The sequence below is a fragment of the Salmo salar genome, chromosome 22, assembly GCF_965601325.2.
Source record: "Salmo salar chromosome 22, fSalSal1, whole genome shotgun sequence".
In the NCBI taxonomy this organism is placed as follows: domain Eukaryota; kingdom Metazoa; phylum Chordata; class Actinopteri; order Salmoniformes; family Salmonidae; genus Salmo; species Salmo salar.
Genome location: NC_138312.1, coordinates 45,896,337 through 45,916,087, shown reverse-complemented (window position 1 = coordinate 45,916,087; position 19,751 = coordinate 45,896,337). Strand labels below are relative to the sequence as shown.

General features: G+C 41.4%; 1 protein-coding gene across 24 annotated transcripts in view; it reads right to left on the bottom strand.

Moving 5' to 3' along the window:
• Positions 1 to 317: 317 nt before the first annotated feature.
• Positions 318 to 19,751, bottom strand: part of LOC101448033 (uncharacterized) — a 79,281-nt gene continuing 59,847 nt past the window's right edge. For 22 of the 24 annotated variants that reach the window (XM_014167465.3, XM_082967648.1, XM_045705036.2 and 19 more), the window contains 33 exons: positions 19,201 to 19,323; positions 18,568 to 18,612; positions 18,361 to 18,462; positions 18,172 to 18,252; positions 17,582 to 17,617; positions 16,583 to 16,669; positions 16,307 to 16,387; positions 15,841 to 15,918; positions 15,506 to 15,574; positions 15,102 to 15,224; positions 13,388 to 13,468; positions 12,917 to 12,994; positions 12,582 to 12,650; positions 11,534 to 11,656; positions 10,901 to 10,945; positions 10,694 to 10,795; positions 10,505 to 10,585; positions 9,915 to 9,950; positions 8,896 to 8,982; positions 8,621 to 8,701; positions 8,145 to 8,222; positions 7,810 to 7,878; positions 7,406 to 7,528; positions 5,337 to 5,417; positions 4,866 to 4,943; positions 4,531 to 4,599; positions 4,171 to 4,275; positions 3,870 to 3,986; positions 3,608 to 3,652; positions 3,348 to 3,464; positions 3,020 to 3,106; positions 2,510 to 2,533; positions 318 to 2,391 (listed from right to left, as the gene is read on the bottom strand). In XM_014167465.3, coding sequence (XP_014022940.3) covers positions 2,293 to 2,391; positions 2,510 to 2,533; positions 3,020 to 3,106; positions 3,348 to 3,464; positions 3,608 to 3,652; positions 3,870 to 3,986; positions 4,171 to 4,275; positions 4,531 to 4,599; positions 4,866 to 4,943; positions 5,337 to 5,417; positions 7,406 to 7,528; positions 7,810 to 7,878; positions 8,145 to 8,222; positions 8,621 to 8,701; positions 8,896 to 8,982; positions 9,915 to 9,950; positions 10,505 to 10,585; positions 10,694 to 10,795; positions 10,901 to 10,945; positions 11,534 to 11,656; positions 12,582 to 12,650; positions 12,917 to 12,994; positions 13,388 to 13,468; positions 15,102 to 15,224; positions 15,506 to 15,574; positions 15,841 to 15,918; positions 16,307 to 16,387; positions 16,583 to 16,669; positions 17,582 to 17,617; positions 18,172 to 18,252; positions 18,361 to 18,462; positions 18,568 to 18,612; positions 19,201 to 19,323 — 2,700 coding nt within the window. In that variant the 3' untranslated portion in view covers positions 318 to 2,292. Of the gene's footprint in view, positions 2,392 to 2,509; positions 2,872 to 3,019; positions 3,107 to 3,347; positions 3,465 to 3,607; positions 3,653 to 3,869; positions 3,987 to 4,170; positions 4,276 to 4,530; positions 4,600 to 4,865; positions 4,944 to 5,336; positions 5,418 to 7,405; positions 7,529 to 7,809; positions 7,879 to 8,144; positions 8,223 to 8,620; positions 8,702 to 8,895; positions 8,983 to 9,914; positions 9,951 to 10,504; positions 10,586 to 10,693; positions 10,796 to 10,900; positions 10,946 to 11,533; positions 11,657 to 12,581; positions 12,651 to 12,916; positions 12,995 to 13,387; positions 13,469 to 15,101; positions 15,225 to 15,505; positions 15,575 to 15,840; positions 15,919 to 16,306; positions 16,388 to 16,582; positions 16,670 to 17,581; positions 17,618 to 18,171; positions 18,253 to 18,360; positions 18,463 to 18,567; positions 18,613 to 19,200; positions 19,324 to 19,751 lie in introns of those variants that run through there. The other 2 variants (XM_082967642.1, XM_014167463.3) reach the window with 2 other exon arrangements.

Genomic DNA, 19,751 nt, shown 5'->3' with positions numbered 1-19,751 from the left:
CCTTATGACTTTCATGGCCTGTAAATGAAACCAAAGACAAAAGCTTTGCAGTGGAACTTCAATAAAACCAAGGTAACATTTTCTAACTCAAATAGTTGGAATTCTTCCTGATACTCATATTCAGTTTCTTTCTAGGCTTCTATGAATGTTTGGAAGAAATGCGCAATATAAAGCAATATTTTTGGAATGCTTGAATGATTGAACCATAGTGTATGTAATTGTGTGTTCTTGTTACTGTAGGACCATGTTAGAGTGAACCTCTATCTCCGTTACTCTCTATTAGTAACCTCTTATAAATCTGAATGAAAAGACAGAAATGGTGAAACCACATAGATTTTTATTAGGTTTTGTTTACGACACTTGAAATCTACTCAACTTCTACTCCTCAAGCGCCGAAGGCCGTTGCACAAAAAAAAAGAAAAAAGTCAGACTTGAGTCGAGGTTGAACACACGTTCCAAAACTCAGAGGCAGAAGGAGCTTTGTAAAGCTTTACAAAATAAAATAAAAAACTACTGCGCTGCTTTGTACAACAGAAAGATTGTCCTAATATTACATGTGAAAATGTTTCTAAAATATTATAACTTTCTTCCCCTTAACTGCAACACAGATATACAGTAAGTTCCCTATACCGAAAGACCCTCTTACACAAATGTATTATACTACTGTCTTGTTATAGGCATTCATTTATTTATTGGCAATGCACATTTTAGGTTACCCCATGTTAGCTAGAAAAAATATTTTTCTGTTTTCAGTTGTTGAGCGTGGCACAAGGAGTTAGTTCAGACCCATGAATGCTGAATACACACAACACAATGATTATTCACATATTTGTATTTATTTAATTAGAATTCCCATTTCCAAAATATCTCTCAACTTAAGTTTGAGACCTGCACCTAAATATGTAGAATTCTGTGATACCATCTTGGGGAAATAATCCACAAAACTTTGGACTTTTTGACTAGAAGTGATAGATAGCCCTTTAGACTGTGTAAATTACACAGTGTCCTCATATCTAGAGCAAGTCTTTACAGTATACAAAGGCAGTTTACAGACGTAGTGACTGCCTAAGTTAACTTCTGTGCCCACTTTCTGAAACCAATAATGCTTTTATAAGGCAAAGTACACATATACAAACCCTTCTTAATAGATATTGCTTTACAGAAAGTAAATATATAGAATTGCTCTCAGATGCATCCGTATCAAGCAGATGATTTCCTGTAAATCCTTTTATACGTTTCAATATTGAGCAGACTATGCTGTACACTAGTGTATTATGGTGGGTGTCCACTTAAGAGAAAACTCACTTTTCTGTGTACATCAAGATTGGACAGACATCCCAATCCTACATAACCCCTATATACTGTTCCGAAACACATGACACTCACTATTACCCCCAACGCTGTAGCAATATTGCAGCAACGTAGCAGCAACGTCACTGCAACGTTGGGGCAATGCAGACAGTTAGCTAGGATGGACAGTCAGGCCACTTGTGGGCAAAGCCCAGATTTATTTTCCTTACAGGATTGGACAGATTCTCTGTCAATCCTGGGAAATAAGTCAGGCCAAACTCCCTCGCTCTCCCTCTTTATTTTGCTCTCCTCATGTCAAATGAAAGAAACCAAAACTAGTACAATCTTCTGTCATGTGCGAAACCAAGCAAGAAAGGCGTTGCACACTGTGGTGTGTGTGTGTGTGTGTGTGTACATGCGCATGTGTGTAAGTGTGTGGTCATGTTGGTTTTTTATCCAGTATATGTTCTCCACCATTTAGAAAAATAGAATCATTCACAGCAGCTCCCTCGAATGGTGCCACCGTGTGGCAGGGGACATGTAGTGCGCTAGAAACCTGCAATATATCTCAAAGTACATCAGTCAATGTCACAGGAGAAGACTCAAAAGCCTGTCATAAGATACTAATAAGTATGCCATGCCAGTAGATTCAGACTAAAAAGTATGTATGCTAGTACTTTAGGGAATAAGAGACATGCAAGCATGCATTACAGTCACATTGTCTTCCAAGTGGCGCAGTGGTCTAAGGCACTGCATCTCAGCTAGAGGCGTCACTACAGACAACCTGGTTCGAATACAGACTGTATCACAACCGGCCGTGATTGGGAGTCCCATTGGGCAGCGCACAATTGACCCAGCGTCGTCTGAGTTTGGCCGGTGTAGGCCGTCATTGTAAATAAGAATGTGTTCTTAACTGGCTTGCCTAGTTAAATACAGGTAAAAAAAAAAAAAAAATGAAAATTCAATAAAGATGGTTGAGTCTTGTAGTCCTTACATAGATGTCTAGCTCTTGCCACCCTTATTTGTGGATGCTGACACTACGTCTGAACTCAGCTGTCCAGACAGGTGGTCTATGGATGACGGATCCTCTTCCCGTTGTTTCTGAGGCAAAAGTTCAAGTTAATTAGAGGACATTGATATCAAATCACATGAATATGGGCATGTATCTCAAATGATTATTAGGATCTAATTTCATTCATGTTTTCTATAGTATCCTTACCTTTGACTTTGACCTTGACTTGCTCTGCAACAAACAAAGTTGAGACCTTGGTCAGAGTGGATTTAACTTTAGGGGCACCATGGTCATATGTGATATGGGAGACTTGTAAGAAGTCTGGTTAACACTAGAGGGCGCTGTAAGACAATCAACAACGACTGTCTCTATAACCAGAGAATCAATGGTTAGACTGGGATTCAATTAAATCAAGAGTTATAAGCAATGTCATTTAAATGCAATGTCCAATTGAGCTGACATAAGCAGCGTTTACCGTGAATGCGACCGCAGGAACATTGCCTTTTAAAGCTGAATTGCCTTTAACCCGCAATTGGATTAAATCCCGGCCTTCGTTTGCTTTTCCTAAACTAGAAGTCCACATTAGAAAAATGTCTGAATGTTTTGAGACATAACTAATATGACAGCCACAGAGACATACAACTATAATGGTTAAATGTTACTATTTTGACATAATTATTGTAATGAGACCATGATGCTGCTAGATACCCTCCTCACCTTTGGCTTGTCTCCCTTAGATTTGAACACGGGGGCGTCTGGGAGCAGGGTGCCTGCCAGGTCATCCAGGACAGGGGCAGACATGGGCTGGACAGAGAAACACAAACAACCAGTCAATTCATTAACCTGACAACCAACAGAACATCTCAGGGCCTGTATTCAAAAAGCGTCTCAGTGTAGGAGTGCTGATTTAGGATTAGGTCTCACCCCTGTCCATATAATCTTATTCATTATGATCTAAAAGGCTAAACTGATCCTAAATCAGCCCTCCTACTCTGAGACTCACTTTAGCAGTCTGTTAGTTTGTTAGTCTGCAGAAGGTAAGTACCTCCAGTCTAGGCTGTCTCTGCTCTGTTGTCACGGCTACTGAGGCTGCAGCTGGACCAGCTGAGGAAGACAAGTCTCTAGACAAGAGGTCAAGGGCCTCGCTGTCATCCATCGACGGCTGTAAAGAGAGAGGAAGATGGTCACTTATGTACTGTACATCTGGTTTACATGACCTTTATGAGTTGCACTGTGTTCAACACAGTATGACATTGAATATGACGGATCTGTGTGATTATAGATACAATTGGACAGAAACCTCACCTGCTTGGGTCTAACTACAGCCTGGACTTTGGCCTCTGCCATTGCCTTTGAGAAGAAAAGACAACTTTATACAGCCTTGCTTACACCCTATATCCACCTCACATAATTTATTGGCACAAGGTATAAAGTGTTTTTTATTATTTTCCCTCGCTTCAATAATTCCTGGTTCTCTTTAGTGCTGGTTACTCCTGGTTCTTTTACGTGATACAGAATTTGTCCTCTTATCTCCCAATGACTTGCGCTTTTCCTACATGAGACTCACCTCTGGCTTCAGAGGAGGCAGGTCTTTGACTTTGTTTTCTGTGAACCTGTACTTTGGTGGGAGTGTGTCATCTCGCTCACCCACAAACACTCCCTTCTTCGATGTGAGTTTGCCCTCCTGAAGACCAGAAATAAACACAAAATAATGTCACACACAAGTTTCGCACCTGTGGCCATACGAAATACCACATTAACTCTATCTGTCACAGCAGGAGTTGCTGTCATCTTCAGCCTAAACAATTCAGCTATGAGCCCCATAAATAAAGAATAAAGAAAGGGAATACAAGTCAGTGTGAGTATACCATGACTATGTCCTCATGTCTGATCTTGGGAGGTTGAGGTGCTGGTTCTGGAGCAGGCAGAGAGTCTCCCAGAGCGCTGAGAGCATCCAGGGACATGGAGCCACCCTGGAGACACACACACAAAGGAGGACAGAAAGGACAGAGAGAGGGACACACAGAGAAGGAGACAGACAGAGAAAGGAACACAGAGGCAAAGAGGGGGGCAGTGGGACATAGGGAGGGAGATTAGATCATGTGATCAACAGCACATTGGATGGTGCACAGAACAAGAACAACTGCAATACATCTCTACTGGTCTTCCGTAAAATACTAGTAGTTCATTGGTAGTTAGATAGAAACTGTAGTCCTCATATGACAAACCTCAGCTGTCTTGGGCTTGGTGTCCAGTGGGGAGTCCAATCCTGACATCAGAGAGAAGTCATCAGCAAACTGAAACACAAACACAAGTCAATAGATAACAGCTTCACAACCCGACATAAATATAACATAGAATAGTTGAAGAGTTTGTTGTCTATTTGCATGGATATAGCTTTTTTGATGACAAAGTACTCAACACAACAGTAGCACAGCGTCAGCTGCAACATTGGACATCCCAGTTTAACACTGGACAGAAGCGTTTGTCACTGTTTATTTTGTTTTATGCATGGCTTATGTTATGTAGTCATGTAGGACCTGCTTTCTTTGGTGTTATTTACCTTTTCCACCTTAGCTTTCTTGTCAATGGGGGGAGCAGGAGACTTGGTCACAGGCGCAGACTTAAACTCTTCAGCTTTCTGGAAGAAAAGAGAGGTTATTTGGTTTGTTAAATACTGTTTCTTAGGTTCTAGTTGAGAGGAATAGGGGAAAGCTAATTTCAAGCCTTCACTAGAAAGCTGTCTTTACAGAACGTTAGCATGACATATCAGTTGTCTTAAGCAATGACAGCTGACACTGTGTTAAAATGATATGTCATGGTCATCTTGTATGCATCATAAATACAACATGTAATTAGCATTAGCAGTAGGTGGCTAGCAAGTTAGCTGTCCAACAAGCTAGGCTACATTGTACTGTGTCATTATGACTGTGCTATGTCAGTTGACATTGGTTCTCATAACAGTTTACCATCTCATGCTAATGACAGTTCTACGATGAAGGGTTGAAGAACAATATTATCAGTCTTTCTTTACCTTGATGGGAGCGGGTGGAGGTGGAGCAAAGTTGGAAAAGCCAGCAGACGAGGCATCAATGGCAGCCAAATCCTCAACTTTCTGTCAACAGATGAAATATTATCGGGTTATAATGACATCTGACATTAGGGCTGGGCGATATATTGAATTCATTCCAATTGATGTTCTTGCGTGATATTCCAAATGCCTGTCCCACAAGAATCGAGGTTGTTATTTATCGTTCTTATGAGCGTTAACTTCCGCTTGTTCTCGTGTTGTATTTTTGGTCTCGTCTCTTTCGCTCCTTCTGTGCGGTGTGCAGCTCCCCATTTACACGAGATGTCTATATACAATTAAGAGATGCACGTCTCCGCCCTAACAAGCTTAGGTCCAAAATAAACCCATAGAAACGCATTGATTGGGCTTATTTTGATAAGATTTTAGCGAGTGTGAAACCTTTCGCTTCGCCTCTCCCTCTATGATTTACACACCTGCCCTCACGCCAACAAAGTTGAGAGATCACATCTTTCTCTCTGACAAGTGGTTTCAACTCGCTATTTGCATTTTAGTTTTGGTGCAACAGAATCGGTCATATGGACACCAAAACACATTGAAACATTATTTTACTGTAATATGGGATAAGTCAACTTTTCTAATGATATCCTTTTTGTCTCAACTACTCAAATTGCGCGCAGAGCCGACACAACTAAAACTAGAGTATGAAAGAAATTGATTGAGCTCGCGCATTGGGTACCGCTAGCAGCATTTTAGCCAAATTCTGTTGTACTCGCTGTCTCGTCAGTGTTTGATAAATGTGCAATAAGCATAAAAAACTATTATATACGGAATTGGCAATTCGTTCTCATTCTTAGAAATACGGTAGACCACTTGAATTCAACATCTGAACAAAGTGGACAGGCTAACATGCTTTAAAAAAAAAGTTGGAGACAGACAAAAGGGTGTGTTCATACCAATTCAACTGTTCAACCTTGTTACCTAGCAAATATATCCAATCTGGCTAAACTTGAAATATAAAAGATTAGCTAAAGATTAGCTATTGAGCCCTGTGCTAATTTTATATAGCCTAATGCCTACTACAAGAAGTTAGTCATTATTAGTGAATGTGCATTATGCTTGGTTCTAGTTACATTTGTAACAAAAAAGGGCATTTTCACAGACAGACTTGAAAGCCAGATCAGTAATTATAGCAAAAAAAGCAGGTTAAACTATTTTGATAATTAATTCAATTATTAGTTGGTTTTATGGTTGTGGAAGGCTTATACACTATATACAGTGCATTCGGAAAGTATTCAGACCCCTTCACTTCTTCCACACTTTGTTACGTTACAGCCTTATTCTAAAATGGATTACATAATTTCCCCACCTTATCAATCTACACACATTACCCCATAACGACAAAGTGAAAACAGTTTTTTTTGTGTGCAAATTTCTAAAAAATAAAACCGAAATACCTTATTTACATACAAATTTCAAATGGTAAAATGGTACAGTAGACATCCTTCACTGCGTCCAATGCACTGTGAGTCTGTGTTACTGTGCCATTCTGTTAATTCATGATCTTGGATACATTGTGTGAAAACAGCGAAAGAATGACGATGACATAAACAAGTGATCAATGATAGCCCCCTAACCCCAGGGATAGCCCCACCCTCAAGAGCCTTGTTGTCACGTCCTCACCATAGTAAGTTGTTATTTTCTACGGTAGAGTGGTCAGGGCGTGACAGGGGGTGTTTATCTGTTTTTGTATGTCTATGTTCAGTTCTAGTTTTTGTATTTCTATGTTGGTCGTTGTTTGGCATGACCTCCAATTAGAGGTAGCTGGTTGTCGTTGTCTCTAATTGGAGGCCATATTTAAGTTGATGTTTGTCCCACCTGTCCTTGTGGGTGATTATATTTCGTGAGTCACGGTTTGTTGTTTTTCCCTTCAGTGTTTTGTTAAGTGCATTTTAGTTTCAGAGTAAATAAATGATGTGCAACTACGAAAACACTGCATCTTGGTCCGTTCCTTATCACAGCTGTGACACTTGAACTGTAGTGTGGTTAATTCACCAAAGTAAACTGGAGTCTACCTTAGTCTGTGGCCCCTTCAGAGAAGCATCTCCAGCCACGGCAGCTGGTGCAGCAACAGCCGTAACCAACTTAGCAGGATCCTTTTTAGCCATGTCAACTTTGCTTGATGTGGTGGGCACAATCTATAAACACATATGGTTCAAGCCATTAGACGAGGTGCAGAGAAGAGTTCAGAGTGCTGGGCATAATCTTACAGTCACAGTTTACTGGAGTGATAGGATGATTGTTAGCAGCTTGTCTGTCATTGGTAATGGAAAGGAAAGGCGCAGTGAGAAGAGAAGTACCTGACCAGAATTTGTTGTCACAGTTTAGTAGAGTAATTGGAAGGTAAACAAATCCCATCAATCTAAACCAGGTAAACAAATCCCATCAACCTAGAAACTGTAGTCCTCAAATGACAAACCTCAGCTGTCTTGGGCTTGGTGTCCAGTGGGGAGTCCAATCCTGACATCAGAGAGAAGTCATCAGCCAACTGAAACACAAACACAAGTCAATAGATAACAGCTTCACAACCCGACATAAATATAACATAGAATAGTTGAAGAGTTTGTTGTCTATTTGCATGGATATAGCTTTTTTGATGACAAAGTACTCAACACAACAGTAGCACAGCGTCAGCTGCAACATTGGACATCCCAGTTTAACACTGGACAGAAGCGTTTGTCACTGTTTATTTTGTTTTATGCATGGCTTATGTTATGTAGTCATGTAGGACCTGCTTTCTTTGGTGTTATTTACCTTTTCCACCTTAGCTTTCTTGTCAATGGGGGGAGCAGGAGACTTGGTCACAGGCGCAGACTTAAACTCTTCAGCTTTCTGGAAGAAAAGAGAGGTTATTTGGTTTGTTAAATACTGTTTCTTAGGTTCTAGTTAAGAGGAACAGGGGAACGTTCATTTGAAGCCTTCACTAGAAAGCTGTCTTTACAGAACATAAAAATTACATCACAGTTGTGACAAACTATTACAGCTGACACTGTCAAAATGATATGACATGGTCATCTTGTAAGCATCATAAATATGTCATGACATGATAAGCAGTAGGTGGCTAGGAAGTTAGCTGTCCAACAAGGTAGCCTACATTGTGCTGTGTCATTATGACTGTGTTATGTCACTTGACACAACTTGGCATTGGTTCTCATAACAGTTTACCATCTCATGCTAATGACAGTTTTACGATGAAGGGATGAAGAAAAATAGTATCAGTCTTTGTTTACCTTGATGGGAGCGGGTGGAGGTGAAGCAAAGTTTGAGAAGCCAGCAGACAAGGCATCAATGGCACCCAAGTCTTCCACTTTCTGTCAACAGATTAAATATCATTGGGTTATAATGACACCTCACTTCTTATTTACAGTATCATTGGTCAGGACCTCAGTCTCACCCAAAAGACCATAGGACTAATAATCATTCTGTAATGTTATGCATGTTTTAGGGAACAGGGCTCAAATTGATTTATAAGTGATTATAACCTGTTAATAGTGTAAAGTCTCACCTTCTCCTGTTTCTGAGGGATGGGAGCCATAGAGGTTGTGAACCCAAAGGACAGGGAGTCCAGAGCCTCATCTGTGCTCATGGGTTTCTGATACAAGTAAACAAACAAGCAAACAAATAACCTCAGTTATACACAAAGCATTACAGTAACAGTTTTGTCTTCAAATACACCACTAGAGGGCGTGTCAAAATAACTCCAACCATTTAAAGGAGACCAGGAGCAAAAGAACCGACACACCCAACAATCACATTTCCTAGAATGTAAATCACAACAAAGCACTCCGCAAAAGACTCCGAGCAGAATCTCTTTACAAAACATCAGATTTGGCAGGAAGCCTAGTGGTTAAGAGCATTTTGCCAGTAACTTAAAGGTTGCTGGTTAGAATCACTGAAGCGGATTCAAATGTAAATGTAATAAAAACACGCTTTATAACCAAATGTGCAACTTTAGACAACTCACTTTTGACAACATGCCTCAGGGGTAAAAGACTTTGCCTCCTGTCCTAACAAGCTCTTAGAAGCAGAGGTATACTACACAGAGAACTGCAGTACAAAACAAGGTGTGGCCCAGAGGGAGAATGTGTGTGCAAGTGTGTATAGGTGAATAGGTGTGGAGTAATGAGTGATTGTGTGTTGACTATTTATCTGTTGTTAGTGTGTGGGTGTGTTTATAAAGGATGGGTTTAGCAGAACTAGAGCCAACTGGATGAGGTGGGTCAAATGTTGTTTGCAGAGCCAACACCCCACAGTGCAAATCAACATTCCACACTGTAGAGGTACCCAAAACTGTCAGAAGAGACCATGTGATGGTCTATGGTTTGTTTAGTCCCTTTAGTGTGTGTGTGTGTGTGTGTGTGTGTGTGTGTGTGTGTGTGTGTGTGTGTGTGTGTGTGTGTGTGTGTGTGCGCGCACATGCATTAGTATGTGGGTATGTGTGAAAGATTGAGAGGAGAAAGTCAATATCTCAATATTTCTCCCCAGCATACAGTGTATTCCCTAGCAGTAAATACAATGACTTACCGGGACATCTTTTGGCTTGACATCTGCAACTGGGGCCTATGAAAATGTAATTTAACATTGTAATTCAATATAATAAAAGCTCATTAATTACATCTTTTTATTGAATAAGCCTAGATTTAAATAAAATCTGATCATGTTATGACAAAAGAATGGCAAAAGAATGTTAAAAGACTGGTAACTATATACAGGCTTTTTTGGCCTAGTCCAGAAACAAACCCTAGTCCATCATATAAATCTGAAAGAAAAGGATAGATATGGTAGTAACTCCATCTTGTCATCTGATCAGCTTGGTGAAAATGTGTCCATATTGCTAACACCTATCCATTCCTCTCAGATTAACACAAGTGTCCAGGGGATAGGACAGGGTCTAGGGGTTGTTTCTGGATGGGGCGTATCTCTCTGTTGGAAAACCTGATAACCAAGGGGTTCCAGTCAAATGTGTCATGTCAAAGGGAGTACTGCAGTACAATGCTAAAGATACATGCAAACTCAAAGCTCTCTAACAGCAGAAGGCTGAGGGTTGGATTAAGATGCAGAAGTGATGATGATGAGGAAGAACACTGGAGGAGGAGGGTGATTTAAAGACTGACCATGTCTTCAGATCGGTATCCTGGGGGCAGTGGGCAGTTGTCCCCCCCACATATCACTCCCTTCTTTGAGGTCAGTCCATGCTGTGTGACATATACAACAACACACTGTTTTACATGGTGACCGGGTGCACACACACAACCCAATCTAACTTGCACTGTGCACACACACACTCTGTGAAGGTTCTGTACCTCTATCACCTCTGGCCCGGTGTATACATGGGCTGCAGGGGCGAAAGACTCTGATGAGGGTAAGGAATCAGCCAGGGCATCGAACGGGTCCACAGCAAGCTCCTACACATGATGCAACAAAACTCAAACACGAGCAATGCAACTCCATGCCAATCATTTTAGTGCAATATCAATCCCACATAGAGACAAGATATATGGATGATTTACCTCTTTGGCTGCCTTAGCTCCTGGGGGAACTACTTCCACCTGTACCTGTAACCCAGAGCAGGAGAGGTTAGTGAATACAACACTAGGCTACTATCTGTGATACTGCTCAGCTCCTATACCCAACTGAGCTTCTGGATGGCTGTGGGCTCAATTCAACCAAACCCACATAGGTAGTACTCATGCAGGAACAAGAGCACCCTCTTTCTCATGTAGTCAAATAAAATTACAGAATGGTAAAGCAGGTGGCAGGTAGCCGAGTGGTTAAGAGCTTTGGGCCAGTAACCGAAAGGTTGCCGATTCGAATCCCTGAGCCGACTAGGTGAGCAATCTGTCAATGTGCCCTTGAGCGAGGTACTTAACTCTATTTGCTCTTGTAAGTCGCTCTGGATAAGAGCGTCTGCTAAATGGCTAAAATGTAAAATGGTTCAGTAGACATCCTTCACTGTTTCCAAGTCCCTGTTACTGTGCCACTCTGTTAATTCATGATCTTGGTTACATTGTGTGAAAACAGTGAAAGAATGACGATGACACAAACAAGCGATCAATGATAGCCCCCTAACCCCAGGGATAGCCCCACCCTCAAGAGCCTTGTACTGTAGTGTGGTTAATACACCAAAGTAAACTGGAGTCTACCTTAGTCTGTGGCCCCTTCAGAGAGGCATCTCCAGCCGCGGCAGCTGGTGCAGCAACAGCCGTAACCAACTTAGCAGGATCCTTTTTAGCCATGTCAACTTTGCTTGATGTGGTGGGCACACTCTATAAACATATATGGTTCAAGCCATTAGACGAGGTGCAGAGAAGAGTTCAGAGTGCTGGGCATAATCTTACAGTCACAGTTTACTGGAGTGATAGGATGATTGTTAGCAGCCTGTCAGTCATTGGTAATGGAAAGGAAAGGCGCAGTGAGAAGAGAAGTACCTGACCAGAATTTGATGTCATAGTTTAGTAGAGTAATTGGAAGGTAAACAAACCCCGTCAACCTAAACCAGGTAAACAAACCCCGTCAACCTAAACCAGGTAAACAAACCCCGTCAACCTAAACCAGGTAAACAAACCCCGTCAACCTAAACCAGGTAAACAAACCCCGTCAACCTAAACCAGGTAAACAAACCCCGTCAACCTAAACCAGGTAAACAAACCCCGTCAACCTAAACCAGGTAAACAAACCCCGTCAACATAAACCAGGTAAACAAACCCCGTCAACCTAAACCAGGTAAACAAACCCCGTCAACCTAAACCAGGTAAACAAACCCCGTCAACCTAAACCAGGTAAACAAACCCCGTCAACCTAAACCAGGTAAACAAACCCCGTCAACCTAAACCAGGTAAACAAACCCCGTCAACCTAAACCAGGTAAACAAACCCCGTCAACCTAAACCAGGTAAACAAACCCCGTCAACCTAAACCAGGTAAACAAACCCCGTCAACCTAAACCAGGTAAACAAACCCCGTCAACCTAAACCAGGTAAACAAACCCCGTCAACCTAAACCAGGTAAACAAACCACATCAACCTAAACCAGGTAAACAAACCCCGTCAACCTAAACCAGGTAAACAAACCCCGTCAACCTAAACCAGGTAAACAAACCACATCAACCTAAACCAGGTAAACAAACCCCGTCAACCTAAACCAGGTAAACAAACCCCGTCAACCTAGAAACTGTAGTCCTCATATGACAAACCTCAGCTGTCTTGGGCTTGGTGTCCAGTGGGGAGTCCAATCCTGACATCAGAGAGAAGTCATCAGCAAACTGAAACACAAACACAAGTCAATAGATAACAGCTTCACAACCCGACATAAATATAACATAGAATAGTTGAAGAGTTTGTTGTCTATTTGCATGGATATAGCTTTTTTGATGACAAAGTACTCAACACAACAGTAGCACAGCGTCAGCTGCAACATTGGACATCCCAGTTTAACACTGGACAGAAGCGTTTGTCACTGTTTATTTTGTTTTATGCATGGCTTATGTTATGTAGTCATGTAGGACCTGCTTTCTTTGGTGTTATTTACCTTTTCCACCTTAGCTTTCTTGTCAATGGGGGGAGCAGGAGACTTGGTCACAGGCGCAGACTTAAACTCTTCAGCTTTCTGGAAGAAAAGAGAGGTTATTTGGTTTGTTAAATACTGTTTCTTAGGTTCTAGTTGAGAGGAATAGGGGAAAGCTAATTTCAAGCCTTCACTAGAAAGCTGTCTTTACAGAACGTTAGCATGACATATCAGTTGTCTTAAGCAATGACAGCTGACACTGTGTTAAAATGATATGTCATGGTCATCTTGTATGCATCATAAATACAACATGTAATTAGCATTAGCAGTAGGTGGCTAGCAAGTTAGCTGTCCAACAAGCTAGGCTACATTGACCTGTGTCATTATGACTGTGCTATGTCAGTTGACATTGGTTCTCATAACAGTTTACCATCTCATGCTAATGACAGTTCTACGATGAAGGGTTGAAGAACAATATTATCAGTCTTTCTTTACCTTGATGGGAGCGGGTGGAGGTGGAGCAAAGTTGGAAAAGCCAGCAGACGAGGCCTCAATGGCAGCCAAATCCTCAACTTTCTGTCGACAGATGAAATATTATCGGGTTATAATGACATCTCACATTAGGGCTGGGCGATATATTGAATTCATTCCAATTGATGTTCTTGCGTGATATTCCAAATGCCTGTCCCACAAGAATCGAGGTTGTTATTTATCGTTCTTATGAGCGTTAACTTCCGCTTATTCTCGTGTTGTATTTTTGGTCTCGTCTCTTTCTCTCCTTCTGTGCGGTGTGCAGCTCCCCATTTACACAAATGTCTATATACAATTAAGAGATGCACGTCTCCGCCCTAACAAGCTTAGGTCCAAAATAAACCCATAGAAACGCATTGATTGGGCTTATTTTGATAAGATTTTAGCGCAAGTGAAACCTTTCGCTTCACCTCTCCCTCTGATTTACACACCTGCCCTCACGCCAACAAAGTTGAGAGATCACATCTTTCTCTCTGACAAGTGGTTTCAACTCGCTATTTGCATTTTAGTTTTGGTGCAACAGAATCGGTCATATGGACACCAAAACACATTGAAACATTATTTTACTGTAATATGGGATAAGTCAACTTTTCTAATGATATCCTTTTTAGGTCTCAACTACTCAAATTGCGCGCAGAGCCGACACAACTAAAACTAGAGTATGAAAGAAATTGATTGAGCTCGCGCATTGGGTACCGCTAGCAGCATTTTAGCCAAATTCTGTTGTACTCGCTGTCTCGTCAGTGTTTGATAAATGTGCAATAAGCATAAAAAACTATTATATACGGAATTGGTAATTCGTTCTCATTCTTAGAAATACGGTAGACCACTTGAATTCAACATCTGAACAAAGTGGACAGGCTAACATGCTTTAAAAAAAAAGTTGGAGACAGACAAAAGGGTGTGTTCATACCAATTCAACTGTTCAACCTTGTTACCTAGCAAATATATCCAATCTGGCTAAACTTGAAATATAAAAGATTAGCTAAAGATTAGCTATTGAGCCCTGTGCTAATTTTATATAGCCTAATGCCTACTACAAGAAGTTAGTCATTATTAGTGAATGTGCATTATGCTTGGTTCTAGTTACATTTGTAACAAAAAAGGGCATTTTCACAGACAGACTTGAAAGCCAGATCAGTAATTATAGCCAAAAAATCAGGTTAAACTATTTTGATAAATAATTCAATTATTAGTTGGTCTTATGGTTGTGGAAGGCTTATACACTATATACAGTGCATTCGGAAAGTATTCAGACCCCTTCCCTTCTTCCACAGTTTGTTACGTTACAGCCTTATTCTAAAATGGATTACATAATTCCCCCCCCCCCTTATCAATCTACACACATTACCCCATAATGACAAAGTGAAAACAGGTTTGTTTTTTTTGCAAACTTCTAAAAAATAAAACCGAAATACCTTATTTACATACAAATTTAAAATGGTAAAATGTAAAATGGTACAGTAGACATCCTTCACTGCGTCCAATGCACTGTGAGTCTGTGTTACTGTGCCACTCTGTTAATTCATGATCTTGGATACATTGTGTGAAAACAGCGAAAGAATGACGATGACACAAACAAGCGATCAATGATAGCCCCCTAACCCCAGGGATAGCCCCACCCTCAAGAGCCTTGTACTGTAGTGTGGTTAATACACCAAAGTAAACTGGAGTCTACCTTAGTCTGTGGCCCCTTCAGAGAAGCATCTCCAGCTGCGGCAGCTGGTGCAGCAACAGCCGTAACCAACTTAGCAGGATCCTTTTTAGCCATGTCAACTTTGCTTGATGTGGTGGGCACAATCTATAAACACATATGGTTCAAGCCATTAGACGAGGTGCAGAGAAGAGTTCAGAGTGCTGGGCATAATCTTACAGTCACAGTTTACTGGAGTGATAGGATGATTGTTAGCAGCTTGTCTGTCATTGGTAATGGAAAGGAAAGGCGCAGTGAGAAGAGAAGTACCTGACCAGAATTTGTTGTCACAGTTTAGTAGAGTAATTGGAAGGTAAACAAATCCCATCAATCTAAACCAGGTAAACAAATCCCATCAACCTAGAAACTGTAGTCCTCAAATGACAAACCTCAGCTGTCTTGGGCTTGGTGTCCAGTGGGGAGTCCAATCCTGACATCAGAGAGAAGTCATCAGCCAACTGAAACACAAACACAAGTCAATAGATAACAGCTTCACAACCCGACATAAATATAACATAGAATAGTTGAAGAGTTTGTTGTCTATTTGCATGGATATAGCTTTTTTGATGACAAAGTACTCAACACAACAGTAGCACAGCGTCAGCTGCAACATTGGACATCCCAGTTTAACACTGGACAGAAGCGTTTGTCACTGTTTATTTTGTTTTATGCATGGCTTATGTTATGTAGTCATGTAGGACCTGCTTTCTTTGGTGTTATTTACCTTTTCCACCTTAGCTTTCTTGTCAATGGGGGGAGCAGGAGACTTGGTCACAGGCGCAGACTTAAACTCTTCAGCTTTCTGGAAGAAAAGAGAGGTTATTTGGTTTGTTAAATACTGTTTCTTAGGTTCTAGTTAAGAGGAACATGGGAACGTTCATTTGAAGCCTTCACTAGAAAGCTGTCTTTACAGAACATTAAAATTACATCACAGTTGTGACAAACTATTACAGCTGACACTGTCAAAATGATATGACATGGTCATCTTGTAAGCATCATAAATATGTCATGACATGATAAGCAGTAGGTGGCTAGGAAGTTAGCTGTCTAACAAGCTAGGCTACATTGACCTGTGTCATTATGACTGTGCTATGTCAGTTGACATTGGTTCTCATAACAGTTTACCATCTCATGCTAATGACAGTTTTACGATGAAGGGATGAAGAAAAATAGTATCAGTCTTTGTTTACCTTGATGGGAGCGGGTGGAGGTGAAGCAAAGTTTGAGAAGCCAGCAGACAAGGCATCAATGGCACCCAAGTCTTCCACTTTCTGTCAACAGATTAAATATCATTGGGTTATAATGACACCTCACTTCTTATTTACAGTATCATTGGTCAGGACCTCAGTCTCACCCAAAAGACCATAGGACTAATAATCATTCTGTAATGTTATGCATGTTTTAGGGAACAGGGCTCAAATTGATTTATAAGTGATTATAACCTGTTAATAGTGTAAAAGTCTCACCTTCTCCTGTTTCTGAGGGATGGGAGCCATAGAGGTTGTGAACCCAAAGGACAGGGAGTCCAGAGCCTCATCTGTGCTCATGGGTTTCTGATACAAGTAAACAAACAAGCAAACAAATAACCTCAGTTATACACAAAGCATTACAGTAACAGTTTTGTCTTCAAATACACCACTAGAGGGCGTGTCAAAATAACTCCAACCATTTAAAGGAGACCAGGAGCAAAAGAACCGACACACCCAACAATCACATTTCCTAGAATGTAAATCACAACAAAGCACTCCGCAAAAGACTCCGAGCAGAATCTCTTTACAAAACATCAGATTTGGCAGGAAGCCTAGTGGTTAAGAGCATTTTGCCAGTAACTTAAAGGTTGCTGGTTAGAATCACTGAAGCGGATTCAAATGTAAATGTAATAAAAACACGCTTTATAACCAAATGTGCAACTTTAGACAACTCACTTTTGACAACATGCCTCAGGGGTAAAAGACTTTGCCTCCTGTCCTAACAAGCTCTTAGAAGCAGAGGTATACTACACAGAGAACTGCAGTACAAAACAAGGTGTGGCCCAGAGGGAGAATGTGTGTGCAAGTGTGTATAGGTGAATAGGTGTGGAGTAATGAGTGATTGTGTGTTGACTATTTATCTGTTGTTAGTGTGTGGGTGTGTTTATAAAGGATGGGTTTAGCAGAACTAGAGCCAACTGGATGAGGTGGGTCAAATGTTGTTTGCAGAGCCAACACCCCACAGTGCAAATCAACATTCCACACTGTAGAGGTACCCAAAACTGTCAGAAGAGACCATGTGATGGTCTATGGTTTGTTTAGTTCCTTTAGTGTGTGTGTGTGTGTGTGTGTGTGTGTGTGTGTGTGTGTGTGTGTGTGTGCGCGCACATGCATTAGTATGTGGGTATGTGTGAAAGATTGAGAGGAGAAAGTCAATATCTCAATATTTCTCCCCAGCATACAGTGTATTCCCTAGCAGTAAATACAATGACTTACCGGGACATCTTTTGGCTTGACATCTGCAACTGGGGCCTATGAAAATGTAATTTAACATTGTAATTCAAGATAATAAAAGTTCATTAATTACATATTTTAATTGAATAAGCCTAGATTTAAATAAAACCTGATCATGTTCTGACAAAAGAATGGCAAAAGAATGTTAAAAGACTGGTAACTATATACAGGCTTTTTTGGCCTAGTCCAGAAACAAACCCTAGTCCATCATATAAATCTGAAAGAAAAGGATAGATATGGTAGTAACTCCATCTTGTCATCTGATCAGCTTGGTGAAAATGTGTCCATATTGCTAACACCTATCCATTCCTCTCAGATTAACACAAGTGTCCAGGGGATAGGACAGGGTCTAGGGGTTGTTTCTGGATGGGGCGTATCTCTCTGTTGGAAAACCTGATAACCAAGGGGTTCCAGTCAAATGTGTCATGTCAAAGGGAGTACTGCAGTACAATGCTAAAGATACATGCAAACTCAAAGCTCTCTAACAGCAGAAGGCTGAGGGTTGGATTAAGATGCAGAAGTGATGATGATGAGGAAGAACACTGGAGGAGGAGGGTGATTTAAAGACTGACCATGTCTTCAGATCGGTATCCTGGGGGCAGTGGGCAGTCGTCCCCCCCACATATCACTCCCTTCTTTGAGGTCAGTCCATGCTGTGTGACATATACAACAACACACTGTTTTACATGGTGACCGGGTGCACACACACAACCCAATCTAACTTGCACTGTGCACACACACACTCTGTGAAGGTTCTGTACCTCTATCACCTCTGGCCCGGTGTATACATGGGCTGCAGGGGCGAAAGACTCTGATGAGGGTAAGGAATCAGCCAGGGCATCGAACGGGTCCACAGCAAGCTCCTACACATGATGCAACAAAACTCAAACACGAGCAATGCAACTCCATGCCAATCATTTTAGTGCAATATCAATCCCACATAGAGACAAGATATATGGATGATTTACCTCTTTGGCTGCCTTAGCTCCTGGGGGAACTACTTCCACCTGTACCTGTAACCCAGAGCAGGAGAGGTTAGTGAATACAACACTAGGCTACTATCTGTGATACTGCTCAGCTCCTATACCCAACTGAGCTTCTGGATGGCTGTGGGCTCAATTCAACCAAACCCACATAGGTAGTACTCATGCAGGAACAAGAGCACCCTCTTTCTCATATAGTCAAATAAAATTACAGAATGGTAAAGCAGGTGGCAGGTAGCCGAGTGGTTAAGAGCTTTGGGCCAGTAACCGAAAGGTTGCCGATTCGAATCCCTGAGCCGACTAGGTGAGCAATCTGTCAATGTGCCCTTGAGCGAGGTACTTAACTCTATTTGCTCTTGTAAGTCGCTCTGGATAAGAGCGTCTGCTAAATGGCTAAAATGTAAAATGGTTCAGTAGACATCCTTCACTGTTTCCAAGTCCCTGTTACTGTGCCACTCTGTTAATTCATGATCTTGGTTACATTGTGTGAAAACAGTGAAAGAATGACGATGACACAAACAAGCGATCAATGATAGCCCCCTAACCCCAGGGATAGCCCCACCCTCAAGAGCCTTGTACTGTAGTGTGGTTAATACACCAAAGTAAACTGGAGTCTACCTTAGTCTGTGGCCCCTTCAGAGAAGCATCTCCAGCTGCGGCAGCTGGTGCAGCAACAGCCGTAACCAACTTAGCAGGATCCTTTTTAGCCATGTCAACTTTGCTTGATGTGGTGGGCACACTCTATAAATATATATGGTTCAAGCCATTAGACGAGGTGCAGAGAAGAGTTCAGAGTGCTGGGCATAATCTTACAGTCACAGTTTACTGGAGTGATAGGATGATTGTTAGCAGCTTGTCAGTCATTGGTAATGGAAAGGAAAGGCGCAGTGAGAAGAGAAGTACCTGACCAGAATTTGATGTCATAGTTTAGTAGAGTAATTGGAAGGTAAACAAACCCCGTCAACCTAAACCAGGTAAACAAACCCCGTCAAACTAAACCAGGTAAACAAACCCCGTCAACCTAAACCAGGTAAACAAACCCCGTCAAACTAAACCAGGTAAACAAACCCCGTCAACCTAAACCAGGTAAACAAACCCCGTCAACCTAAACCAGGTAAACAAACCCCGTCAACCTAAACCAGGTAAACAAACCCCGTCAACCTAAACCA